This window comes from Myxocyprinus asiaticus, chromosome 36, assembly GCF_019703515.2.
Source record: "Myxocyprinus asiaticus isolate MX2 ecotype Aquarium Trade chromosome 36, UBuf_Myxa_2, whole genome shotgun sequence".
Classification (NCBI taxonomy): domain Eukaryota; kingdom Metazoa; phylum Chordata; class Actinopteri; order Cypriniformes; family Catostomidae; genus Myxocyprinus; species Myxocyprinus asiaticus.
This window is the reverse complement of record NC_059379.1, coordinates 24,846,732-24,871,968: the sequence shown is the minus strand read 5'-3', so window position 1 is coordinate 24,871,968 and position 25,237 is coordinate 24,846,732. Positions and strand designations below refer to the sequence as shown.

At 37.4% G+C, this 25,237-nt stretch overlaps 1 protein-coding gene and 2 pseudogenes across 1 annotated transcript; 2 read left to right on the top strand and 1 right to left on the bottom strand.

Moving 5' to 3' along the window:
• Positions 1-1,274: 1,274 nt before the first annotated feature.
• LOC127426838 (ankyrin repeat domain-containing protein 1-like) lies at positions 1,275-6,458 on the top strand (annotated as a pseudogene).
• A 106-nt stretch (positions 6,459-6,564) lies between these two features.
• On the bottom strand, positions 6,565-9,411 carry LOC127426976 (ribonuclease P protein subunit p30-like). The gene is made up of 11 exons (XM_051674215.1): positions 9,145-9,411; positions 8,938-8,993; positions 8,804-8,860; positions 8,644-8,709; positions 8,489-8,557; positions 8,244-8,333; positions 7,932-8,048; positions 7,818-7,847; positions 7,657-7,694; positions 7,156-7,235; positions 6,565-6,924 (listed from the first exon to the last, which is right to left on the bottom strand). The coding sequence occupies exons 1-11, from the start codon at positions 9,224-9,226 to the stop codon at positions 6,812-6,814; spliced, it is 798 nt and encodes a 265-aa protein (XP_051530175.1). The 5' UTR covers positions 9,227-9,411; the 3' UTR covers positions 6,565-6,811.
• A 2,159-nt stretch (positions 9,412-11,570) lies between these two features.
• Positions 11,571-25,237, top strand: part of LOC127426837 (kinesin-like protein KIF20B) — a 30,771-nt pseudogene continuing 17,104 nt past the window's right edge.

Genomic DNA, 25,237 nt, shown 5'->3' with positions numbered 1-25,237 from the left:
ACTTTGAGTGATTTATGGCCAGCTCAATGGAAAATAGTCACAGGGTGTAACAATTTCTCCTGCTCTCATAATAGAAGTAATGCAAATGATGAAATCCAAGAAGAAAATAGCTGCATAAACGAAGACATCACCCTTAACATATGAGGCCGTCATAGCTGATTATGATGTTGGGTATGTCCTCATATACAGTACATTTCCTGTCATCTCTGTGTGTGATATGGAGTGGTGTTCTGTATCTTTGGCCCCCGGAGTCGACTGATGCTTGTACTGTAAGTATAAGGGTACTATGGCAGGCACCTCTGAGTCTGATTCATGTTCCACTCATGTTTCAGCTCCCTTCCTCCCAATGCCTGAGGCATTTCACCACCGAAAATTGTTCTTTTTTTTTTTTTTTTTTTTTACAATCAGCCCCCTCCAAAATGCACCTGACATTAGACCATGCAGAGTGATATATGGCGCATGACTCCAATCCTTGCTCATGGGAGGGAGCAGCCTGAACATCAGGGCTGGAGCATGATCCAATCTTTCCACTGTCCTCACAACATATATAAGTGATGCTTGTCTAAGATGCTTGAGATTTAACTCTCAAGCAAATTTATAAGGACAACTGGACTATCATACACATTTTAGTGAAGTCATGGGAATCCTACAGGTTGATGAGCTGGTAGGCACGTTTAAATCTCCATTTCAAGAGGAAATTACTTTTGACTTTCAACATGCATATTGAATATTTTGATGCCTTTCTGTGAAGATTTCAGCTTGGTTAGATCTTAGATTTAGACTTTTATGTCCTTATAGCTTGTGTTACCTTTTTATTTTTGCTTAGATTTTTTTATTTATTTTTTGCAAACATGAACCAACATATTATACAACATACTAAATAATGACAGACCAGGTAAAGCTACTATTGAGGGGCTCAATATTTAGAGAAGTGGAAGCTTGAGAAATTTGAAGACATGTCAATTCTGAAAACCAGTGAACCAGTGTTTTATTCAAATGTGTGCTTTATCCTTGAGTGGGGATTTTATATGTATTGTTTTATCATTTAAAATCGAACAAACTTTTAAGTTTTCCTTTTCAACAATGGTTGAGCCATATTTCTTTAAAACAAATGCAACTCTGATAGAAATTGGACAGAGAAGTCAATGATCAGCATCAATAAAACAAAGTCAACTGCTTTTTATTATTTTGTTTTATTCTTTTAGATTACAGGCAATACAAATGGGAACAAACAGCAGGATGGCATTCACACACAGAAACCTCCAGCTGAAGAATGCAAGAGCTTTGTGGCCAACAGGAAACAAGATCAACTGAAAACCTTTAATAACCTTCAATGTGACAATGATGTTATAATCACAAGCTTTAATGTAAGATATACAGTTGAAGTCAGGAATTTACATATACACCTTAGTCAAATACATTTAAACTCAGTTTTTCACAATTCCTGACATTTAATTGTAGAAAACATTCCCTGTCTTAGGTCAGTTAGGATCACTATTTTAAAGAATGTGAAATTTCAGAATAATAGTAGAGAGAATTAATTATTTCAGCTTTTATTTCTTTCATTACATTCCCAGTGGGTCAGAAGTTTACATACACTTAGTAATTAGTAGCATTGCCTTTATATTGTTTAACTTGGGTCAAACATTTTGGGTAGCCTTCCACAAGCTTCTCACAATAAATTGCTGGAATTTTGGCACATTCCTCCAGACAGAACTGGTGTAACCGAGTCAGGTTTGTAGGCCTCCTTGCTCACACACGCTTTTTCAGTTCAGCCCACAAATGTTCTATTGGATTGAGGTCAGGGCTTTGTGATGGCCACTCCAATACCTTGACTTTGTTGTCCTTAAGCCATTTTGCCACAACTTTGGAGGTATGCTTGGGGTCATTGTCCGTTTGGAAGACCCATTTGCGACCAAGCTTCAACTTCCTGGCTGATGTCTTGAGATGTTGCTTCAATATATCCACATACATTTTCTTCATCATGATGCCATCTATTTTGTGAAGTGCACCAGTCCCTTCTGCATCAAAGCAACACCACAACATGATAATGCCACCCCCATGCTTCACGGTTGGGATGGTGTTCTTCGGCTTGCAAGCCTCACCCTTTTTCCTCCAAACATAACAATGGTCATTATGGCCAAACAGTTAAATTTTTGCTTCATCAGAGGACATTTCTCCAAAAAGTAAGATATTTGTCCCCATGTGCACTTGCAAACTGTAGTTTGGCTTTTTCATGGCAGTTTTGGAGCAGTGGCTTCTTCCTTGCTGAGCAGCCTTTCAGATTATGTCGATATAGGACTCATTTTGCTGTGGATATAGATACTTGTCTACCCATTTCCTCCAGCATCTTCATAAGGTCCTTTGCTGTTGTTCTGGGATTGATTTGCACTTTTCGCACCAAACTACATTCATCTCTAGGAGACAGAATGCTCCTAGGAGACAGAATGTGTCTCCTTCCTGAGCGGTATGATGGCTGCGTGTTCCCATGTTTTTTATACTTGTATACTATTGTTTGTACAGATGAACGTGGTACCTTTAGGCATTTGGAAATTGCTCCAAGGATAACCAGACATGTAGAGGTCCAGAATTTCTTTTCTGAGGTCTTGGCAGATTTCTTTTGATTTTCCCATGATGTCAAGCAAAGAGGCACCGAGTTTGAAGGTAGGCCTTAAAATATATCCACAGGTACAGCTCCAATTGACTCCAATTAGCCTATCAGAAGCTAATTGGTTAATTGCCTAAAGGCTTGACATAATTTTCTGGAATTTTCCAAGCTGCTTAAAGGCACAGTTGACTTAGTGTATGTAAACTTCTGACTCACTGGAATTGTGATATAGTCAATTAAAAGTGAAACAATCTGTCTGTAAACAATTGTTGGAAAAATTACTCATGTCATGCACAAAGTAGATGTCCTAAACGACTTGCCAAAACTATAGTTTGCTAATATGAAATCTGTGGAGTGGTTAAAAAATGAGTTTTAATGACTTCAAACTATGTGTATGTAAACTTCAGACTTCAACTGTAGATTGGTCAAACATATACCGCATTTGCAATTCCTCAGCCACAGTGCATGTATGAGTGTATTTTCTTTTGTTTTGCTTTTTAATGGAATGGTTTTGCAGACTGATAACTGCACTGATGACATCCAAGAGATTCTACAGGAGAGTCAGAAGATAAAAAAAAAGTACACCAGCCTACAAAACACAGCTGGACCAAGAGATAGTGGTAAACAACTGTCATATTTCTACTAAGAGCATCTACACTGGTATTGGGTTTCAAAACAATCATGAGTTCAAACCCTCAAGTAATCATATCTCATCTTCTCACAGAATGATTTTGTCGATGAGGATGACTTCCTGAAGGCAGCAATGGATAACAAACTCCCAATGATTAAGAGTTATCTCGCCAGGGGTGCAGATCCAAACGCATGTGATAACATGAGTGTTTATCCAACACACTGAACACAAGTCTTGATAGCACTTAAATCTGAAAGGACTAAAAGCCAAAAATTATTTATTCTTTCTAGTTTAATCGTACAGCTCTACACAAAGCTTGCTCACAAGGCAATGTAGAGATTGTGAAAACGCTGTTGGAGGCTGGCGCTTCAATAGGAAATAAGGACAAGGTACTTCTTAATTTCTACACATTATTTCAATATGACATGGCTCTAAAATGTATTAGAACACTTAAGCTGGGTGTATAAGTGTTATGTAACAAAATACCAAACAAAATGCCATTTAATTTAAATAAATGTATAGCACAAACACATTGAAAGTGTTAAGACAAAAGTATTCGGATCCTTCTGGTAGTAGATCATGACTATATTTAATTTGATAAAGTACACCTGTGGTTACTCTGCTAGGATGGGGTTTTTAAAACTGTGATCAGAGGACCCCCAGGAGTCTGCAAGAAGGCACTTGGTGGTCCACAAAAAATTAGAGAGAGATTTAACTAAATGTATTTTTTGGGAAAATCACATTTAATATCTTAACTTGCTGAATTAACTACAGTATGGTGAACACAATGTTATAACTTAATACAGTTAAACATTTTAATAGTTTCATTCTGCTTTCTAATGACTGCTAGGAGTGCTATAAGAATACATTTGAAAATATCTCTCTTTAGGTCTATACATCTAACATTACTCTAATTGTGGGTAGAAAAAAAAAAGATATGCTGATAGAACATTTTCCATTATTTTTAAATAGTTCTGGCATCAGTGCAATGATTTTCCAATAATATCTTGCTTAGCCTACTATTTTTCTCAATCAGTAGAAATGGGCATTTTTATACATAAAATTATATAGTTGCCTATACAGTAAATAGGAATGGGGGCCCTCACAAGGCATTCATCATATTTGGGGGTCCTTAACATCCAAAAGTTTGAAAACCCTTAACTAGGACACCTGTGTGAAATTCAGGGAACTGACTTCATACAAGTTAGTTCAGAGAACAGCATGTAGCATTATTTGTTTGGAGATGCTACTTTGTTTGGTATTTCATTATATGCAATTACATTTATACTAAATGTGATTAAAGTATGCAAAAACTTTTGGGGAAACTATATGTCTGTATTTTTGTTTTATTGAATACAAACACATGAGTGCATGTCACGTGGACACGCAGTCTTCATACATATATTCTGTGGATTCAAATTTTGAATTATAGTGGGTTTGAATAGTCACATATTATAGTTATACAGTATATATATATTAATGGGCCATATTATTCTCATGACTGTGTCCCTAGCTTCAAGCAACTGAAGTTCACTGGGCTTGTCGTGGTGGAAGCTTGCCTGTGCTTGAAGCACTACTTAACTATGGGGTAAAACTGGATTCCAGAGACAAGGTATACGCATTTATTTGACAGGAAGGCTGTATAACATCTAGAGGACAATTTTAATATTGTGGCAGTTAATATTGTAATCTTGTCAAACTTGTGAACCAGCTTCGCAGCACTCCCCTACATGTGGCAGTGAGGACAGGACACTATGAATGTGCTGAACATCTTGTTCACTGTGGCACAGACATCAATGCAAAAGACATGGTAAGAAATGTGCTGTCTATTCCAATACTGTTTATTACAAAACTCTTAATTTAAGGATTCAATGTCAGTGATTATCACATAAAAGGACAGCTCTCCCAAAAATACAAACGGCATCATCCTTTACTCACTCTGATGTTGTTCCAAACCTGTATAACCTACTTTCTGTGGAACACCAAAGGAGAAGTTTAGCAGAATGTCCAAGCTGCTCTCTTCCATGCAATGAAAGTGAATGGCGACCAGGGGCTGTCAATCATCAAAACGGACAAAAAAAGCACCGTAAAAGCATCATAAATGTAGTCCAAACAATTGGTGGACTAAATTCCAAGCTTTGTGTTAAAAGTCATTATTCAATGGAGGTCTTGCTTAACAGCCGTTGTCATCATTCACTTTTATTGGAAAAAAAGCAGTTAAACATTCGGCTACAGTATAAATAACTCCTTTTACGTGCTACGGAAGCAAGTCATGGTTTTTGAATCTGATTTCACACAGAATTATTGTTAAACTATTCCTTTGACACTTAAATGGTTACTCTAAATGTTATTCTGTTTTAGGAGGGTGACACACCATTGCATGATGCAGTCAGGCTGAATCGCTTCAGATTCATCCAGCTGCTTATTCTGCATGGAGCTGACTTAAAACTCAAGAATTGTGTAAGTACTCTGAAACAATGTTCTCATACTTTTATGAAGTTGCAGATAAAAAAAGTTTTAGACTTTTATATATTAATATATGGATGTAACTTTCACATGGAGTTTCAATCCCGAGCTCTCATGCCTAAATTTGTTTGACTATGATGCTTATTTAAGATGTGTACAGTGCCATCTTCTGGTGCTTACACATTTAATGTAATGAGGCAACAGCTCTACCAAGTCATTTGTAGCAGTTATTGTCAGGTACAGGTAAATTCTTTACTATCAAGTGTAAACTTGAATCAGATGGAGAACCTACTGAAGTTAGGCAGCACTGTAGTGAATTACGGCTGCTATTCCACAACATTTCAGCAAAAGATCAGGAACAAATTCTTTTTCAAATGTATTTATCACACTTACTGTTGCTTTGTCTTCTCAAGGAGGGAAAGTCACCGATGGACAGTGTTTGTGAGTGGCAGAATGGAGCTAAAACCCTCTTTGAAAACTTGAAGGATGAATAAGACACTTGACCACCACACCTATTCATAAGAACAGTCTTTGAAGATAATATGCATAAAGACCAGAATTTTTAGACTGCCTACATATCTGAATCTGAGGAGGGTTCCTCCTCACATCACACGTACACTGGGCAAATTTCCTCCAAGCACTCTGTCTATTAAATCATGGATAAGGCAGAAAGGAATATAAAAAACTTAATGGAATATAGGGCTCTCTTTTCACATGAAAATATATTGCTTAAAATCGCTCCATTGCTGAGAATAAGATTGGCTTTGTGTTGATCATGATGACAGGTTGAAGGCTTTATTGTAATATATATTCTTAATAATAATAATTTAATGACAGAATGCACTTAGTGAGACACAAGTAATTTTGTACTTAGTTTAATTTATCTGTACAGTTTGCCAACTATCCTTTCAAATGTTAACTAATTAAATGTCATTTTTACCATATCTGTATACATTTTCAATTTAAAGTGGATTTGCAAGACTTGGAAACAAAAGACATAGATTCTATGAGAAATGTCAATCAGTCAAAAAAAGGAAGACAAAATGCCTTCAATAAAACAACACAATGGTTAATACATGTACATTTTTTCTATTGTGAAATATTGTCTATGCTATTTCTGTTTTGGCCTTTTTAGATGCTGGACACTCTTCTACTTGCTCCTTGGTACTTTGTGGTTTCTTCATGGTGTGAACAACACCAGACGCAGTGGCTCTCGTCTCTGTTATAAAGGAACCACAAAAGCATTGATAACATTCATTTATAATTTTAAACCTACAGTATATCTATCTATACCTAATATCCATAAGAAAGACTGAAAGATCAATACTACACATCTCACACCCACTGTTAATGCATACATGGAAACAAGCAACCTAACTGCAAACAACACGTCTCATAGATTTATGCCTGTGTACCAAAGGAATGGTAAATAGCAGAGCCAGTTATTTACCTCCATGCAGCAAGACTGATCGGAAGTTGGTGGAAACTGCAGCTTTAGCATCTCCCTCAGACAGGCTGAACACAAGGCCCCTGTGATCTCAATTAAGGAACATACCAAAACAAGCACAAACAGTGCCTTAAAAATGGAGTGAGTTAATTATGTGCCCCTTGTGTCACCAAACATAATTGGAAAAAAATAATGATTTTCCCAAACACTCCCCATCTCTTCCTTTGGTCGGCCAAACAGATATTACCACCCAAAACTCACGTCATTGGTTGAGCTAATGTTGCCATGTTTAGCTGGTTGGGAAGCTCAAACAAACAGAGCAATGTTGTGCCACAGTGTTTCCACTTTTTGGGGAAATCAACCTACAAATGTCTTACTTATTATTGTCTCTGCATATTAGAATGGGATAAGAGAAAGTATTTTACATTAAAAAGAAAATGACACACTTCAACTTTAAAGTACAATGCAATTATAAGACGATTTCTTTTCATTTAAAAAGGATACAAATTGGCAATGTCATATGGGCCTCTCATCTCAAGAGGCTATGGAAAAGAGGAAGAGATGATGACATGTCATACTGACCGCACATGTTCTATTTTTAAATTCAAAACATATAGTGACAATAGTGTATAAAATTAAAAATATGCAAAAAATATATATTTTACCCTCTCTGCTCCACTGGACAATATGACATTCTATGGAATGCAAGAAGAAAATGCAATTGTTGAATCAGCTGAACACATTTCTTAGGTGTTTGTATGTAAAAAGGGATGACATACTTTTCCCTTGCAGACTTCCATCAGGCTGATGGCATTGGCAATGGTGTATCTCCTCATGGTGCTGTCTCTGATTGCTGCTGCATAAGTTATCTCAAAGAACACTCCCCTGTCAATAGCCTGCAGTGACCAGCATTTGATAATGACATCAATGATGACAGCTAGCAACTTAAATTAAGACCCTATAGAAAGAGGCCACATCTTCACAATGTTCCAACATTAGTCATTTTACAACCAAGTTGATCTCTGAAACAAATTAAAGGCTTTAGTGCTGCCATTAAACTTGGATATGGATGTAAAATACTATTAACTCACCCCATTAACTGGAGCCCTTTTAAAATGGAAGGGCTGTTTTTCAGCTGCTGCAATGCAGATGATGTCAACATCAAAGGTCATGCATGCTGCCTAGCTCAGATGCGGGGAAAAAAATAAAAATAAATAAAACACAAAGAGAGACATATTTCTCACATCATTACTGTTGGATGTCATCAAAACTGTAAAGAAAATAACATATTGGCCAATACAAACTGCAACCGTTTCAGAAATCCAATTTCACTTACATGAAAGAGTTTTTCTGTCTTGGGGTACACAGCCACAAGGTCAAAGTTTTTGTGTTCGGTGTTGGGCCTCTGCAGAAAATAACAAATAAATATTCAGCATATATAAATAATGCTGAAACATAAATGTGCTCAAAGTTTCTTCATTGCAAACGTACAAAATGAGATGCATCGGAGGCCACAATGGTCAAGCGATTCAATATTTTGATGGGTGTGGATTTGCCCTATGAAAAGAAAGCAGAGAGTTTTCATTCATTTATATAGAGAACCCCACTAGGGTATTTATGCTCAGGAAAGATGCTGAGCAAATCAATTTACCTGAACTATTGGGAATTTCTCAAATATGTCTGACACACTCAGTGGCTTAGGAATTTCCTGAAATACATGAAATAAGACCATCAGCAAGTGAAGCTTCTTTCAGAGTTTATATGTTAGTATAACTCATATCATACCTGTTTCTTCTGTTGTGGTTCAACAATATAATTTACCGCGACTGTAGAGTAGCCAACTGAAATACAAAGGGAAGCAGATCTAGACTTCAGTTCAAAATAACGTTCAAATCCTTCACAATCAAGAGTAAATGATTACACCATATGAATAGTTAATCACGTAGAGACTGACGTTGGACAACGCTGTAGTGAATTACAGCTGCTACTTACGGTGAGCAGCAGTCTCTATGATGCTCATGAGTCTGTTCTTATCATGACTGCTGATGATGTTTAAATCCATAAATACAGACATCTTTCATCCACTGACACCTATCTGCAAAGTCTTTTTAATGTCGCAGATTTACAGGACGTTCACTTAATATCGCACAAACACTATAAAACTAATCCACTGAGAGCCACATGTATTGTACAAACACACACTTCCATCTCCAGAAGCATGAACCATGTGAGTTTTCTTCTTCCTCTTTGACGTGTTATGGCGGTTGGAAAACAAGCTTTTGGTGCATATTCCGCCACCTACTGGGATGAGGTGTGGGAGCATTGACGTAGAGGGAAAACTACATAAAATAATAACAATGATAGTAATAATAATAAAAAAGGAAGCAACAAACTACATCTTAAATCCTGACCATTAACTCTATGTCTTTGAGATATTTAAATAAAATGTTGAACACTCTTACAGTTGTATTTTTGTATAACACATTCTGCAGTGAAAGCTGATTAACTCCCATATCTCTAAGTGCTTCTATAAGTTGTAGCCTTTCATTGTCATAACCTTTACACTGTTTCAGGAAGATCACATATGACACAACATCCGGATACATGTTTTCCAATCATATGTAGTGACTGGTTAAGAGCAGAATGCCCAATTCAGAGACATGATATTATACTGTCTTCCCTTCTATTCCCAAAACATCTCCTCTCGCTCCCAACTATTCTCTGAATATTATATAGACGTCATCCTTTATTCTCACTGTCCCATTTTCTTTGCCACATATCCTTTACAGCTCCTTTAATTAACCCTTTTATTTCCAATTTACCCATTGGATCATTCAACTCTATGTCTGAGTGTTTTAATGCTTGTTTTGCTATTTGATCCACCACTTCATTTCCTTCTACCCCTATATGAGCGGGTACCCATACAAATGAGATAACTGTTCTCGTTTGATGTATTCTGAACAAACTTTGTAAAATATCTGATAAAATGTCTTGATTTTCCACTCTTTAGACTTAATAATGCTGCAAAATTGTCCGAACATATGACCACTTCAGGTATTTTGATCTCTTCCACCCACTGAAGAGCCAGTAATATTGCAAGCATTTCTGTTGTATAGACTGATATATGTTTAGATGTTCTTTTTGCTATTTTGTTCCTAAACCTTGTTATATACACTGTTGATGCTGTGTATCCTCTTTCAGGATCTTTAGATCCATCTGTATATAGCTGAATTACTGATACATATTTCTGATCCAAATATTTATGTACTATTGTTTCTTTAGGTTCTTGTCTGTTTTTATCATTTATACTCACTAGAAGTTGAAAGTCAACTACAGGCATTGGGAATAGCCATGGGGGAGTTGCTGGCAATGCTACAGTAGGGCAAACAGCACAGTAACTTATTCCAATTTGATGAGTCTCTTTATTTGCTTTCCATCCAAAGCTATTCAGATATATATATATATATATATATATATATATATATATATATATATATATATATATATATATATATTCATGTTCCCAGCAATTTTCTAATACTTTATTAACTGGATGTAATTCTGTGGAACATGAATGGTTCTATCAATTAAAAAATCCTTATTCCAATTATACATTTTCCCATTAATATTCATATTACCCAGTTCGATTAAAAGTCCTTCCTTCCACATCATATCATACACTTTTTCCACATCTAAAACACTCCAATTAATACTTCTTTACTGACCTGAGCCTTTCTTATATCAGATTCTAAACTTAAAATTACATCCGTTGTGCTTATTCCTTTTCTAAAACCACTCTGATGTTGACATAAAATACCTTTTGATTCCAGGACATAAGTCAGTCTAGCTATTACCAATCTTACCGTGTGAGTTTATGGAGTTTTGTGGATTATGTAGTTCATTTGTGCCTTTTCTTTCAACAGTTGTCTTACTTCTGCTGGCCAACAAAAACTACAATGCGTTAACTTCCATTTTGGAGGCGGGGTTACGTATGTGGCGAATGCTCCGATTGGTCCGATTTGAACAAAAACCCGCTGCAGCACGAATCCACGAACAACGCATGTTGGCGATGACAAACCGTAGAAACAAAAGAAAATAATAATAGTAAATCAATAAATTAGTTAAATTAAATGACGCATCGGTCATTTTAATTTATTACATTTAATTATTTAACTCCCGTAATTTAATGCGAGATCTATCACAGGTAAAGGTCTCGTCCTTTAAATAGTCAATGAGTAATGCTTGTTTTCTTTTGCTTTGTAGCTTCGTAAACAAAACAATATTATCATGAAATAATATTGTTACATCGTTTGTTATTCATTTTGCTATTAAAGGGATATTCCGGGTTTAATACTAGTTACGCTTAATCGGCAGCATTTGTGGCATAATGTTGATTTCCACAAAAATTGTTTCGACTCGTCTCTCCTTTTCTTAGGTTTAAAGGCAGACATGTGCAGCTTATAATTTTATAAAAGCACTTACATTAATTCTTCTGATAAAACTTGTTTAAATCATTGTTGTTATGGTCGTTTTAGGATTTACGCCATTATTTCATCCAAGCGATGAAGTTGTAAAATTGGTTGTAACATTATTCAGAAAAAGTTAGAAAGCTATTTTTATTACACTAAAATCATGTTTACACGCGTTATTGTTTATGTCTTGTGGCTATACTTTTGAAACAGTGAGTATGTTAACATTTACAGATTTACCCCATTCACTTTCATTGTAAGTGCCTCACTGTAACCCAGATTTTTGCTGTTTGAAAGAAAAGGAGGGACGAATCAAAATAAATTTTTGTGGTAATAAACATTATGCCACAAAAGCTATCAAATGAGCTTAACTTGTATTGAACCTGGAATGTTCCTTTTACTAAACATTAAACATTCATATATTTTCCTCAGAATGATGGAATCGTGTTTAAATTACAAACCTGAGAGAGTGGGCTCAATAACGGTTGAAGACCTCAGGAAAGATCTTTTTTCAGAGTTCTCTAAATTATCCGAATTAAGGGTATATTATTTCTCGACATTTCTCATGTTTAAAGCCATTCAATCTGATTTAGGTTGCAGTCCATCTGTAATGTTGCACTTTATTTTTGTTCTCTACAGGACTCAGTATTACTGGAGAAAGAACATTTGCAGGTCTATATACGTGTACGTCCCTTCACTGCTTCAGAGGGAGCAGAAGGGGAATCACAGGTGCTTACATTTAGGCTGTGTCTCCCATTACACAAAAGTACTGTGGCAGTACCATGTTACTTTGACAATTGCCACATTTATGTACCAAGGTATTCACATGGTTATTTGACATACAGTACTTCAAAGAATACCATGGTGGTACTGCTTTGTCAAACATTCAAAAACCTTGTATTACCATGGTACGTTTGGGTACCTATTTTTTAGTCTCAAAACCTAGATGGTTCCCTACCTAGGCGTGATTTGTGGGTATCATAGGCATGTTCCGAGTTAGCCTTTCCGATATACTTCTATGATGCCCAAAACACTGTCTAGGTAGGCAGGTTTCGATACCACCTTTATGTTTCAAATGCACTTAATTTGTTATGACCATACTCTCTACAAACAGGAGTGCATCTCAATTGAGCCACCAGATACAGTGATTCTGAAGGCACCCAGAGCATCTGTGACAGCCAGACACAGCGAGAGACTCGGACCACAGCTGGCACAGCGATTCCAGTTCTCACAGGTATGACGAGGATAGCCGCAGCCATCTCTGCCGCCAGTGTTGATTGTGAACAGGCCTTTGTAATGTTGTTAGTTGTGTTTGTGCTGTAACTTTAATGTTGAATATATTTGTTTAGGTGTATGGTCCAGAAACATCTCAAAGACAGATATTTGATGGGACAACAAAAAGCCTTGTGAAAGCAGTCTTAGAGGGAGGAAATTCATTGATCTTTACATATGGAGTTACTAATGCTGGGAAGACATTTACATTTCTTGGTAAGGATTTTGTATGAAATGTTTGCATTGACTAAAAGCTGTGCATGAAGACTCTGGATCTGAATGCTTAAAATCTTTTTTAAAAAGACAGTTTACAAAGGAAAATGGGAGAGAGTCTATACTATTGATCAGGATTATTTGTTAAACTCATTTGCCTTATGCAGTTACAGTGTAGACGGGCCCTACGGTGAGAGGCAAAAATGATGTGACAGACAGTGATGAAGTGGATCCCAAAATAGTGTTTAAGTTGGCAAAAATTATTTACAGTGAAAATATAAAGTAGAAACAAACAAACAAAAAAAAAAAACTGTACAAAAACAAAATAAAATGCAACAATGTGCAAAAATGGCTAAACCAGCAAATGGCCCGAATTCACAACACTACTAACATACAAGCTCTAAAGCTCCCTCTTTTAAAGGGTCTAGCTCCACCCCCAGAATGAACCAGTTCCCAAAAGGAGAAATGAAAACGATCAAATATACACAATAAAGTACAAAGGATGACAAAACAAGTATGCACACAGACAATACAAGATTTGTTAACAGAAAGAGTACTTAATTGCAAAACTAAAGAAAAAAACCTGCTGTTATTAACTCCCCCCCTTACAACATTAACAACTGGTATGGTCCAATTTGAGGGGTGTGGCTGTTGCTTTAAGAACCGGTTGAGACCAGATACAATGTTTAATCACTTTATGCAATATCTTAAATATCAGATTAGAAACTGGCAGAATAATAAAAGCAATAATAGATTCTTGAGAAACAATGGTCTGAAACATAGAATATAGGAAATCTTTTTTTCCATCTTTGTCACACTCCAGCACAGTAGGTGGTGGTATGCACCTTTTTAGTTGGTTTGCATCCTGCCAGAAAATCCACAGAAGAAGAAGATACAACATTTACATCATTAAGTAGAAGTAAAAAGGAGAGAATATACACAAGGCTTAGATTAGGACACTTTGGGGTAAACATCAGAATGGAATCTGTAGGTATTGTAGGGAGAAGGGGAATGTGGAGCATGTCATTCTACAGTGCAGACAATATACAAGAGAAAGAGAATCACTTAAAGAAAGATTAAAAGGGAAAGGAGTTAGATATTTTAATATAAAAACGATCCTTACTTTTGGGCTGGGAGGGGCCTGGTGAGTACACCGGAGGAGCTGAACACGCAGCACCAATGAAGACTAGGTCCGGGGCGACATGAGGGGGTTAAAGGAAAGGAGAGTCTGGTCTATGTTAAGAGTAGAGGGCATTACTTTAGTTTGCAAATCAATGTTAAAAGAAGAAAAGAAGATGTAGTTTCGGTAGGTGGCGATGATGCTCCAACTGTTGGTAGCCAATCGCTGTTAAACTCCAAAAAGAGGAAGATGATGCAATGTTTGGTTGTGCAGCATGTGAACCGGAAATGTAACAGCAAAATGGATGGTTTGGTGGCATGTTCAATAAATAAAGGTCATTTGACTGAAATGACAATGTGTTGTGGCATTATTTGAAAATGTAAGATGATTTTAAACAGAAAAATACATACAAGAAAACAAATAAATAATAAATGCAATGACCACTGACTTTGGACAAAAACACCACAAACGATCACAACACACTTCTGATATACTAAGATGTTGAGTGCCGGCATAAATCAGTGTATGTGCGTGCGTGCGTGTGTGTCAAGTCCATGTAAGAGTTTAAAACGTCAACAGTCTTAGCCTGTGACATAGCATTTCACATGTACAGTTTTTTAGCCTTCCTGCACTCCATTCCAACTATTGCAATCATAGTTGTAACGTACTGTAATGTTCTGAACTGTTTAACTGCACTACTGTATATGTAGGTTTGGGAACTGAGAACCGGTTCTCCAGCGTGCAATTTTCTGCCAATGTGGCTGGAACACCGTCCTGAAATACTCTGACAGTAGCTGTCTCGTTTTGAAGGCTGTGTGCTAGCTAGGACGTGTCCTTTGAAGGCTGCAGTATACCGAGCGTCCTCCTTTAAACAAGCCTTGTTTAAATGAGACGGCCTTCATAGGACAAACGGAAACAGAACGTATCATAGTTGCTATGGCAGCATGCCACTCTTTAACAAGCGCCAGCACTTTGAGTGACAAGGGAACAAAGTCCCTTTGGAAAGGAATGTATGAGGTAAATTTTGTAAAGTTATAATGATGTAAAGATTTTACAGGTGTACTTTTAGTCTATAACACTTTATTTTAATTATATATTAATATAATTATACATATTATATACTCTGCACCTGTCTACTGAGGTACTTCAACTTGGGAATTAACATTACTTGCATTTGAACATCATATTTATGGGCAAATTACACTTCTTGTAGGTCTGGTCAGGTCTGATCACTGACTATGATGAAACAGCCTACAGAGAGGAGGTGCACACTCTGACACGCTGGTGTCAGGAGCACAACCTCTCCCTCAACGTCATTAAGACCAAGGAGCTTGTGGTGGACTTCAGGAGAAAAGACAGAGAACACAGCCCCATCACCATCAATGGAGCACCGGTGGGGAGAGTCAGCAGCTTCAAGTTCCTCGGTGTCCACATCACTGAGGAACTCACATGGTCCGTCCACACTGAGGCCATTGTTAAAAAGGCTCACCGGCACCTCTTCTTCCTGAGATGGCAGAGGAAGTTTGGAATGAACCACCACATCCTCACACAGCTCTACACTAGCACTGTAGAGAGCATCCTGTCTGGCTGCATCACTGCCTGGTACGGCAACAGCACTGCCCTCAACCGCAAAGCCCTACAAAGGGTGGTGCGAACAGCCAGACACATCATCGGAGGTGAGCTTCCCTCCCTCCAGGACATCTATACCAGGTGGTGTGTGAAAAAAGCTCAGAGTCTCCAGCCACCCAAGCCATGTGCCATGTACATTGTATATTATTATTTGTATATTGTGTTGTGTGTAATTGTCTATACAGTGCATCCGGAAAGTATTCACAGCGATTCACTTTTTCCACATTTTGTTATGTTACAGCCTTATTCCAAAATGGATTAAATTAATTATTTTCCTAAAAATTCTACAAACAGTACCCCATAATGACAACGTGAAAGAAGTTTGTTTGAAATCTTTGCAAATTTATTAAAAATAAAAAACGAAAAAAAAAAAAAATCACATGTACATAAGTATTCACAGCCTTTACCATGACACTCAAAATTGAGCTCAGGTGCATCCTGTTTCCACTGATCATCCTGGAGATGTTTCTGCAACTTGATTGGAGTCCACCTGTGGTAAATTCAGTTGATTGGACATGATTTGGAAAGGCACACACCTGTCTATATAAGGTCCCACAGTTAGCATTGCATGTCAGAGCACAAACCAAGCCATGGAGTCCAAGGAATTGTCTGTAGACCTCCGAGACAGGATTGAATCGAGGCACAGATCTGGGGAAGGGTACAGAAACATTTCTGCAGCACTGAAGGTCGCAATGAGCACAGTGGCCTCCATCCATAAATGGAAGAAGTTTGGAACCACCAGGACTCTTACTAGAGCTGGCCGCCCGGCCAAACTGAGCGATCGGGGGAGAAGGGCCTTAGTCAGGGAGGTGACCAAGAACCCGATGGTCACTCTGTCAGAGCGCCAGCATTTCTCTGTGGAGAGAGGAGAACCTTCCAGAAGAACAACCATCTCTGCAGCACTCCACCAATCAGGCCTGTATGGTAGAGTGGCCAGATGGAAGCCACTCCTCAGTAAAAGGCACATGACAGCCCGCCTGGAGTTTGCCAAAAGGCACCTGAAGGACTCTCAGACCAGGAGAAATAAAGATTGAACTCTTTGGCCTGAATGGCAAGTGTCATGTCTGGAGGAAACCAGGCACCGCTCATCACCTGGCCAATACCATCTCTACAGTGAAGCATGGTGGTGGCAGCATCATGCTGTGGGGATGTTTTTCAGCGGCAGGAACTGGGAGACTAGTCAGGATTGAGGGAAAGATGAATGCAGCAATGTACAGAGATATCCTTGATGAAAACCTGCTCCAGAGCGCTCTGGACCTCAGACTGGGGCGAAGGTTCATCTTCCAACAGGACAATGACCCTAAGCACACAACCAAGATAACAAAGGAGTGGCTCCGGGACAACTCCGTGAATGTCCTTGAGTGGCCCAGCCAGAGCCCAGACTTGAACCCGATTGAACATCTCTGGAGAGATCTGAAAATGGCTGTGCACCGACGCTCCCCATCCAACCTGATGGAGCTTGAGAGGTCCTGCAAAGAAGAATGGGAGAAACTGCCCAAAAATAGGTGTGCCAAGCTTATAGCATCATACTCAAAAATACTTGAGGCTATAATTGGTGTCAAAGGTGCTTCAACAAAGTATTGAGCAAAGGCTGTTAATAATTATGTACATGTGTTTTTTTTTTTTTTTTTTATAAATTTGCAAAGATTTCAAACAATCTTCTTTCACGTTATCATTATGGGGTATTGTTTGTAGAATTGAGGAAAAAATGAATTTAATCCATTTTGGAATAAGGCTGTAACATAACAAAAAGTGAAGCGCTGTGAATACTTTCCGGATGCTCTGTATTAGATATGTAAATTGTGTTGTGTAAATATGATGTTTATTGTAAATTGGTACACTACCATTCAAAAGTTTGGGGTCTCTTGCCTGAAATGTTTCTCATGATCTTAAAAATCTTTTGATCTGAAGGTGTATGCTTAAATGTTTTAAAATAGATTTGTAGACAAAAATATAATTGTGCCACCATATTAATTTATTTAATTCCAAAACTAAAATTTTATTTAAAAAAAAGTTTTTGAAATGGATGACTTGGACCGAATAATTAAGAAAAGCAGCCACTAAGTGCCCAGCATATAGATGGGAGCTCCTTCAATACTGTTTAAAAAGCATCCCAGGGTGATACCTCAAGAAGTTGGTTGAGAAAATGCCAAGAGTACATTTTTGCAAAATCTAGGCAAAGAGTGGACACTCTGAAGATGCTAAAATATAACATAGTTTTGATTTATTTTGGATTTTTTTTTAGTCACAACATATATCCATATTTCCATTTCTATTTTTCTATAGTTGTGATGACTTTACTATTATTCTAAAATGTGAGAAAAAAATAAAATAAAGGATGAGAAAGTGACCCTAAACTTTTTAACGGTAGTGTATGTCTCATCACTGTCATGACTGCTATGTTGCTCGGATCTGCACCCAAGACTTTCACCCACTGTTGCACTTGTGTATATGATTGATGCTCGGAGGATCATCAGAGACTCCAGCCACCTGAGCCATAGGCTGTTCTCACTGCTACCATCAGGCAGGCGGTATCGCAGCATCAGGACCCGCACCAGCCGACTTCATGACAGCTTCTTCCCCAAGCAATCAGACTTTTGAACTCTTGGTCTCTCACGATCAATATACATCAGCACTGCACTTTATTAATCTTATTATCTCACACCGGACTGTCATAAATTATATTCTCTCTTAACAACACACTGGCAACTGACTATCAACTGAATGTCAATACAGCACAATACAACCTTCTCTATATTTTATATATACTATATATACTATTTTTTATTGTATAATGTGTATTCTATATTGTGTGTATTGTATACTGTACATTGTATGTTATTATTTGTATATTAGATATGTAAATTATGTTGTGAAAATCTGATGTTTATTGTAAATTGGTACTGTCTCATCACTTTCACGACTACTACGTTGCTCGGAACTGCACCCAAGAATTTCACACACTATTGCACTTGTGTACATGGTTGTGTGACAATAAAAGTGATTTGATTTGATTTGAGTGAAAATGAATGGATTTGATTGATTTGCATCCTCCGAATTCCCGTGAAAGAAGTTCGCAACCGAAGTGTCCTACTCGCTTTTATGAAACGAGACAGACACGATGGCGTATGCGGCCTTCGAAACTAGACACAGCCAGTGTTTCCAGCAGCACTTTCTACAGCAGCGCTGTCCTCTACTGACTCTGCAGCGTAAAAACACACTAACTCCCAATCGAACGAGTCTCGAGCCGGCTCTTTTTACAGCGCGAAACATATGCGCTTCCGGTACATATCGATTCCCGAAATAATTATTCAAAGGAGCCGGTTCTTTTGAATCAACAGTGTAAAACAAATGGTACTTCCGGTATAGTCCGATCCCGAAAGTACCATTCTAATGAGCCGGTTCTTTTGAATCTACAGCACGAAACATACAGCGCTTCCAGTATTCAAGTAATCTTATACTGATGTGCAAGTTATGAATGTCCAACTCGAAATTAAATAAGAACTGTTGAAGTCTCACAAGCCTGAAGTACAACATTAGCCTACATGAAACTGTCTCTGGAACTTTTACTGTTTATTTAATAGACCTGTGTCTCTATTAAATCAAGCAGTGCAGTTACTGACTGGTTGTTCATATGACAATGTATAATTAAATCTACACAAGTTTTGTTGTAATAAGTGGAATTTTATTCAAAAATAATGAAATATGCCATCACATTTCGTGTTGGTTAGATTTCTTTATATAAAATAGTAAGGATCTATCATTGGATTGTATTTATGTCTCTAAAAAGTCTGCAAACACCTTTTACAATTACTGTATTAAATTTATTTCAGATTTTTTTTTTATCTGCTCTGTACAAATCTGAAATTATCTCATTATTTGGTAACAGACAGCAGAGGGTAGTAAATGTAATAAGAATTGCATTTCTCATTTCTAAATAATTCTTTAAAAAGTACTAAAAGAATGACTGGAATCATTACTTGAACTGTTAAGGAACCGGAATCGTTGGGGCCTGGGTAGCTCAGCGAGTACTGACGCTGACTACCACCCCTAGAGTCACAAGTTCGAATCCAGGGTGTGCTGAGTGACTCCAGCCAGGTCTCCTATGCAACCAAATTGGCCCGGTTGCTAGGGAGGTTAGAGTCACATGGGGTAACCTCCTCGTGGTCGTGATTAGTGGTTCTCGCTCTCAATGGGGCACGTGGTAAGTTGTGCGTGGATCGCGGAGAGTAGCATGAGCCTCCACATGCTGAGTCTCTGCGGAGTCATGCACAAAGAGCCACGTGATAAAATGCGTGGATTGACTGTCTCAGAAGCGGAGTCAACTGAGACTTGTCCTCCACCACCGGGATTGAGGTGAGTAACCGTGCCACCACGAGGACCAATTAAGTAGTGGGAATTGGGCATTCCAAATTGGGAGAAAAGGGGATAAAAACATAAATAAAAAAGAACCGGAATCGTAAAATTCCTTAAGATTCCCAACCCTATGTACGTATAGCTGTCTGTGCATTTATGTTGCTGCTGTTATGTTATAGGCCCTGAATCAGATGGAGAAATTCTGCCCCGGTCCCTGAATGTGATCTTTAACAGCGTTGAGGGCAGAATTTATTCTCAAAACAACATCAAGCCTCATCGATGTGTCGATTTTACAAGACTCACTAAAGAGCAGCAGGATGAGGATGCTACAAATAAGAGAAACCTTCTTTGCAGATTTAAAGATGTACTTTTTTTTTTTATTAATTAAAAAAAAAAACATTTGTATAATGGTTTTCCAGCTAAGAGAAGGGTTTTACTAGTATTGAAATTATGGCTGTTTGTTTTTGTTTATCAGAGTGACTCCCAGAAAACCCTGTCCAGTATGTCTAGTGCCAGTTGTTCACTTGAAAGTAAGCATTAACATGATTTTTAAAAATCAGCAATGTAAAGCATCAACCAATGCAAGTTTCCACATTTTATGTGCATTTATTTTCTCATTTCAGGCTCCACCTGTAGTGACATTGATGTGGACAGTATCTGTTTGGATGAGGCCTCTTATGTTAAATTCTCAGTATGGGTCTCCTTTTGCGAAATCTACAATGAAAACATCCATGACCTGCTCGATCTTGTTTCAAATGGCTCTCACAGAAGAAGTGTTTTGCGGCTAGCCCAAGATGTCAAAGGCAATGCTTTTGTCAAAGGTAACCTAAAAATAACATAGAAAGCAAAATATTTTGCAAATTCACTCATTTTCTGGTTAGAAAATAGTAATGAATCATTTACTCAGGTTGCTTGATCAGTTGCTCAAGGTGCAGATATTATTAGCCTAATTTAGTCACACAGTGATGGCTTTATTAAATATTAAAATTACTTTTGTCTATAATTTCTCTATTAGCATATTATTTTCTTTATTGTTGTACTTGTATGGCTATTTGTCTTAATATATATCAGTTTATTTATTCTTCAGATCTGAAATGGGTTCAAGTGAATAGTGCTGATGAGGCACTGAAAGTTGTGAAAACTGGAAGGAAAAATCAAAGTTTCTCCTCCACTAAGCTCAAAAACATCTCAAGCAGAAGGCAACTCATTTAAATATTTTGAGAATGAATATTTATAAATTGAACTCCAATATTTTCATACCCTTCTAAGCATCTAAAATATAATGAGTATTTCCTCCTTAGCCATAGTATATTTTCCATTTGAATCTTGCGGATTGAAGACGTGGGTGTTCCTCGAGTTCAGACAATAAGCGAGTAGGTGACCTCAATGCCTACATGCCAGTACTACACTCGTAATTTTACATGGATGCATTTATTTATTTTGCATTTTACTTTTAAAGGCTGTCATTATGTGATTTGGCTGGATCTGAGCGATGCGCAAAGACTCAGAACAGAGGAGAGCGCTTAAAAGAAGCTGGAAATATCAACACTTCCTTGTTAACTCTGGGGAAATGCATCAACACTCTAAGACTCAACCAAACGCAATCCAAGTGAGTCAGAAATGCAGTGGGGTCCAAAAGTTTGAAAACAAATTATATTGTCAGCATAGCAATATGAGTGAATTTTTTTAAATTTTTTTATAATTGGGTATGTCCCCCTTTAATGACAGCATGCACTCAAGCTGGCATGGATTCCATAAATTTGTGCAAAACCTGATGATCCTTGTTATCCAGCATGATTTGAGGATGTTCCAAAGTGTATCTTGTGTGCTTCAATGGAAGCAACAAAATCTTAAAGGATAGTTCACCCCAAAAAGAAAATTCTCTCATCATTTACTCACCCTCATGCCATCCCAGATGTGTATGAGTTTCTTTCTTCAGCAGAACACAAATTAAGATTTTTAGAAGAATATCTCAGCTCTGTAGGTCCATACAATGCAAGTGAATGGTGACCAGGACTTTGAGTCTCCAAAAAGCACATAAAGACAGCATATAAGTAATTCATACAGCTCCAGTGGTTAAATCCATGTCTTCTGATGCGATATGATAGGTGTGGGTGAGAAACAAATCAACATAAATGTTGCTATTTTTTTTACTATAAATTCTTCTCCCTGCCCTGTAGGTGGCGATATGCACGAAGAATGCAAATCGCCAAAAATAAATGAAGAAGAATGTGATAATGGAGATTAATAGTAAAAAGGACATAAATATTGATCTGTTTCTCACCTACATGTATCATATCGTTACTGAAGACATGGATTAAACCACTGGAGTCTTATGAATTACTTTTATGCTGCCTTTATGTGCTTTTTGGAGCTTCAAAGGTCTGGTCACCATTTACTTGCATTGTATGGACCTACAGGGCTGAGATATTCTTTTAAAAATCTTTGTTTGCGTTCTGCAGAAGAAAAAGAAAGTCATACACATCTGGGATGGCATGTAAGTGAGTAAATGATGAGAGAATTTTCATTTTTGGGTGGAATAATCCTTTAAAATCTCAGAATCCTAAAACTTTTTAAATGGAAGAATTTTGGATACCTCTGTATGTCTACTTTTAAACCAACAATTAACTTGTCTAAAAAGCTGCATGACGTTTGTTTTATTTATTTGTTTTCTGTTGCATCAGTCATTTAAATTTCCAGTTTAAATTTTAATTGACAACTAACCTGAAATTTCTTTTCTAACAGGTTTCAACAACATATCCCCTTCAGAAAGAGTAAGCTCACACATAATTTGCAGGGTTTCTTTTCTGGCCATGGAAAAGCCTGCATGATCATTAATATAAACCTGTGTGCTTCCATGTACGATGAAACCCTGAATGTCCTCAAATTTTCAGCTCAGAAGGTCAGTAGGAACCTTTTGGACTTGACAGCTTCAAATTATCTTAAAATAGAACCACTAATCTAAAGCAGTTTGTGATTCTTTGCCTTTTTATTTAGCTCTTTTGCTTTTTCTCTTCACTGCCATATAGGTAATGGTCCTCAATCCAAAACCAGCTCCTGGCATTGTGCTCAAAAGGTCTGCCAGGGATGTGTCCATGATAATCAATAATGCAGACAAGAAGGACTGGACCAGGAGAAGCTTGCTGATGGGCTGGGAGATGACCTTAGAGGACGTGCAGGAGGATGAAGATGATGAGAAAATGGATGAGGAAGAGGCGGAGACTGATGATGATAGCATGGAGGAATATACTGTGCTAGAGGCTGCAGAAGAAGGTCAAGCTGAGCTATTCAAGGTTTCATTTATATATATATTCAGATTTTCATGATATTTTATATTTCAATTTTGATGTATTTGTTTTGAAATTGGCAGTAAAATATCTAGTTGAAAATAATCAAGGCATGTTTTACATACAGTTGTGCTCAATAGTTTACATACCCTGGCAGAAATTGTGAAATTTTGGCATTAATTTTGAAAATAGGACTGATCATGCAAAAAACTGTCTTATTTAAGAATAGTGATCATATGAAGCCATTTATTATCACATAGTTGTTTGGCTCCTTTTCAAATCATAATGATAACAGAAATCACCCAAATGGCCCTGATCAAAAGTTTACATACCCTTGAATGTGTGGCCTTGTTACAGACACACAAGGTGACACACCCAGGTTTAAATGACAATTAAAGGTTAATTTCCCACACCTGAAGCTTTTTAAATTGCAATTAGTGTCTGTGTATAAATAGTCAATTAGTTTGTTAGCTCTCACGTGGATGCACTGAGCAGGCTAGATACTGAGCCATGGGGAGCAGAAAAGAACTGTCAAAAGACCTGCGTAACAAGGTAATGGAACTTTATAAAGACGGTGTGGTTGTTTCAAGGAGCACAATACTTGTTGACCCCTCTCCAAACATAGCGCTTATGGTTATGACAATAAAGCTCTATTTTGGTCTCATCACTCCAAATTACAGTGTGCCAGAAGCTGTGAGGCGTGTCAAGGTGTTGTCAGGCATATTGTAACTGGGCTTTTTTGTGGCATTGGCTTCTTTCTGGCAGTTCGACCATGCAGCTCACTTTTGTTCAAGTATCGTCGTTGTGCTCCTTGAAACAACCACACCGTCTTTTTCCAGAGCAGCCTGTATTTCCCCTGAGGTTACCTGTGGGTTTTTCTTTTTATCCTGAACAATTAATCTTTCTTGGTCTACCTGACCTTGGCTCGGTATCAAGAGATCCCGAATTTTCCACTTCTTAATAAGTGATTGAACAGTACTGACTGGCATTTTCAAGTCTTTGGATATCTTTTTATATCCTTTTCCATCTTAATAAAGTTCCATTACCTTGTTATGCAGGTCTTTAGACAGTTTTTTCTGCTCCCCATGGCTCAGTATCTAGCCTGCTCAGTGCATCCACGTGAGAGCTAACAAACTCCTTGACTATTTATACACAGACACTAATTGAAATTTAAAAAGCCACAGGTGTGGGAAATTAACATTTAATTGCCGTTTAAACCTGTGTGTGTCACCTTGTGTGTCTGTTACAAGGCCAAACATTCAAGGGTATGTAAACTTATGATCAGGACCATTTGGGTGATTTCTGTTATCATTATGATTTAAAAAGGAGCCAAACAACTATGTGATAATAAATGGCTTCATATGATCACTATCCTTAAATTAAAGACAGTTTTTTTGCATGATCAGTCATATTTTCAAAATCAATGCCAAAATTTCACAATTTCTGCCAGGGTATGTAAAATTTTGAGCATAACTGTATGTTGAAAGAATGATATTTAATCATCTTCATTTATATGCACAATTATAACAATAATAAATGGCAATATTTACCAAATTAAAAGTTAACTGAAACATTTTGATACATGGAAAGTACCCCACAAATACGTGTGAACATTTATGAGTAATGATGCAATCAAAGCTTTGAATCAGAGTTGTAAATAGATTAGTTAATAAACAGTGATCAACTTTACCAGCTGTTGCCACATTTTTTAAGTCACGAGACAAGGAAGGATCGCAAAA

Excerpts from the sequence above, each read along its gene's own strand:
- LOC127426976 (XM_051674215.1), bottom strand. The coding sequence starts at position 9,226 with ATGTCTGTATTTATGGATTTAAACATCATCAGCAGTCATGATAAGAAC. Across the intron at positions 8,049-8,243 it reads AAAGGGCTCCAGTTAATGGG|GCTATTGACAGGGGAGTGTT; the intron begins GTGAGTTAATAG and ends TGGTCACTGCAG. Across the intron at positions 7,695-7,817 it reads TGTCCAGTGGAGCAGAGAGG|CCTCTTGAGATGAGAGGCCC; the intron begins GTAAAATATATA and ends TCTTTTCCATAG.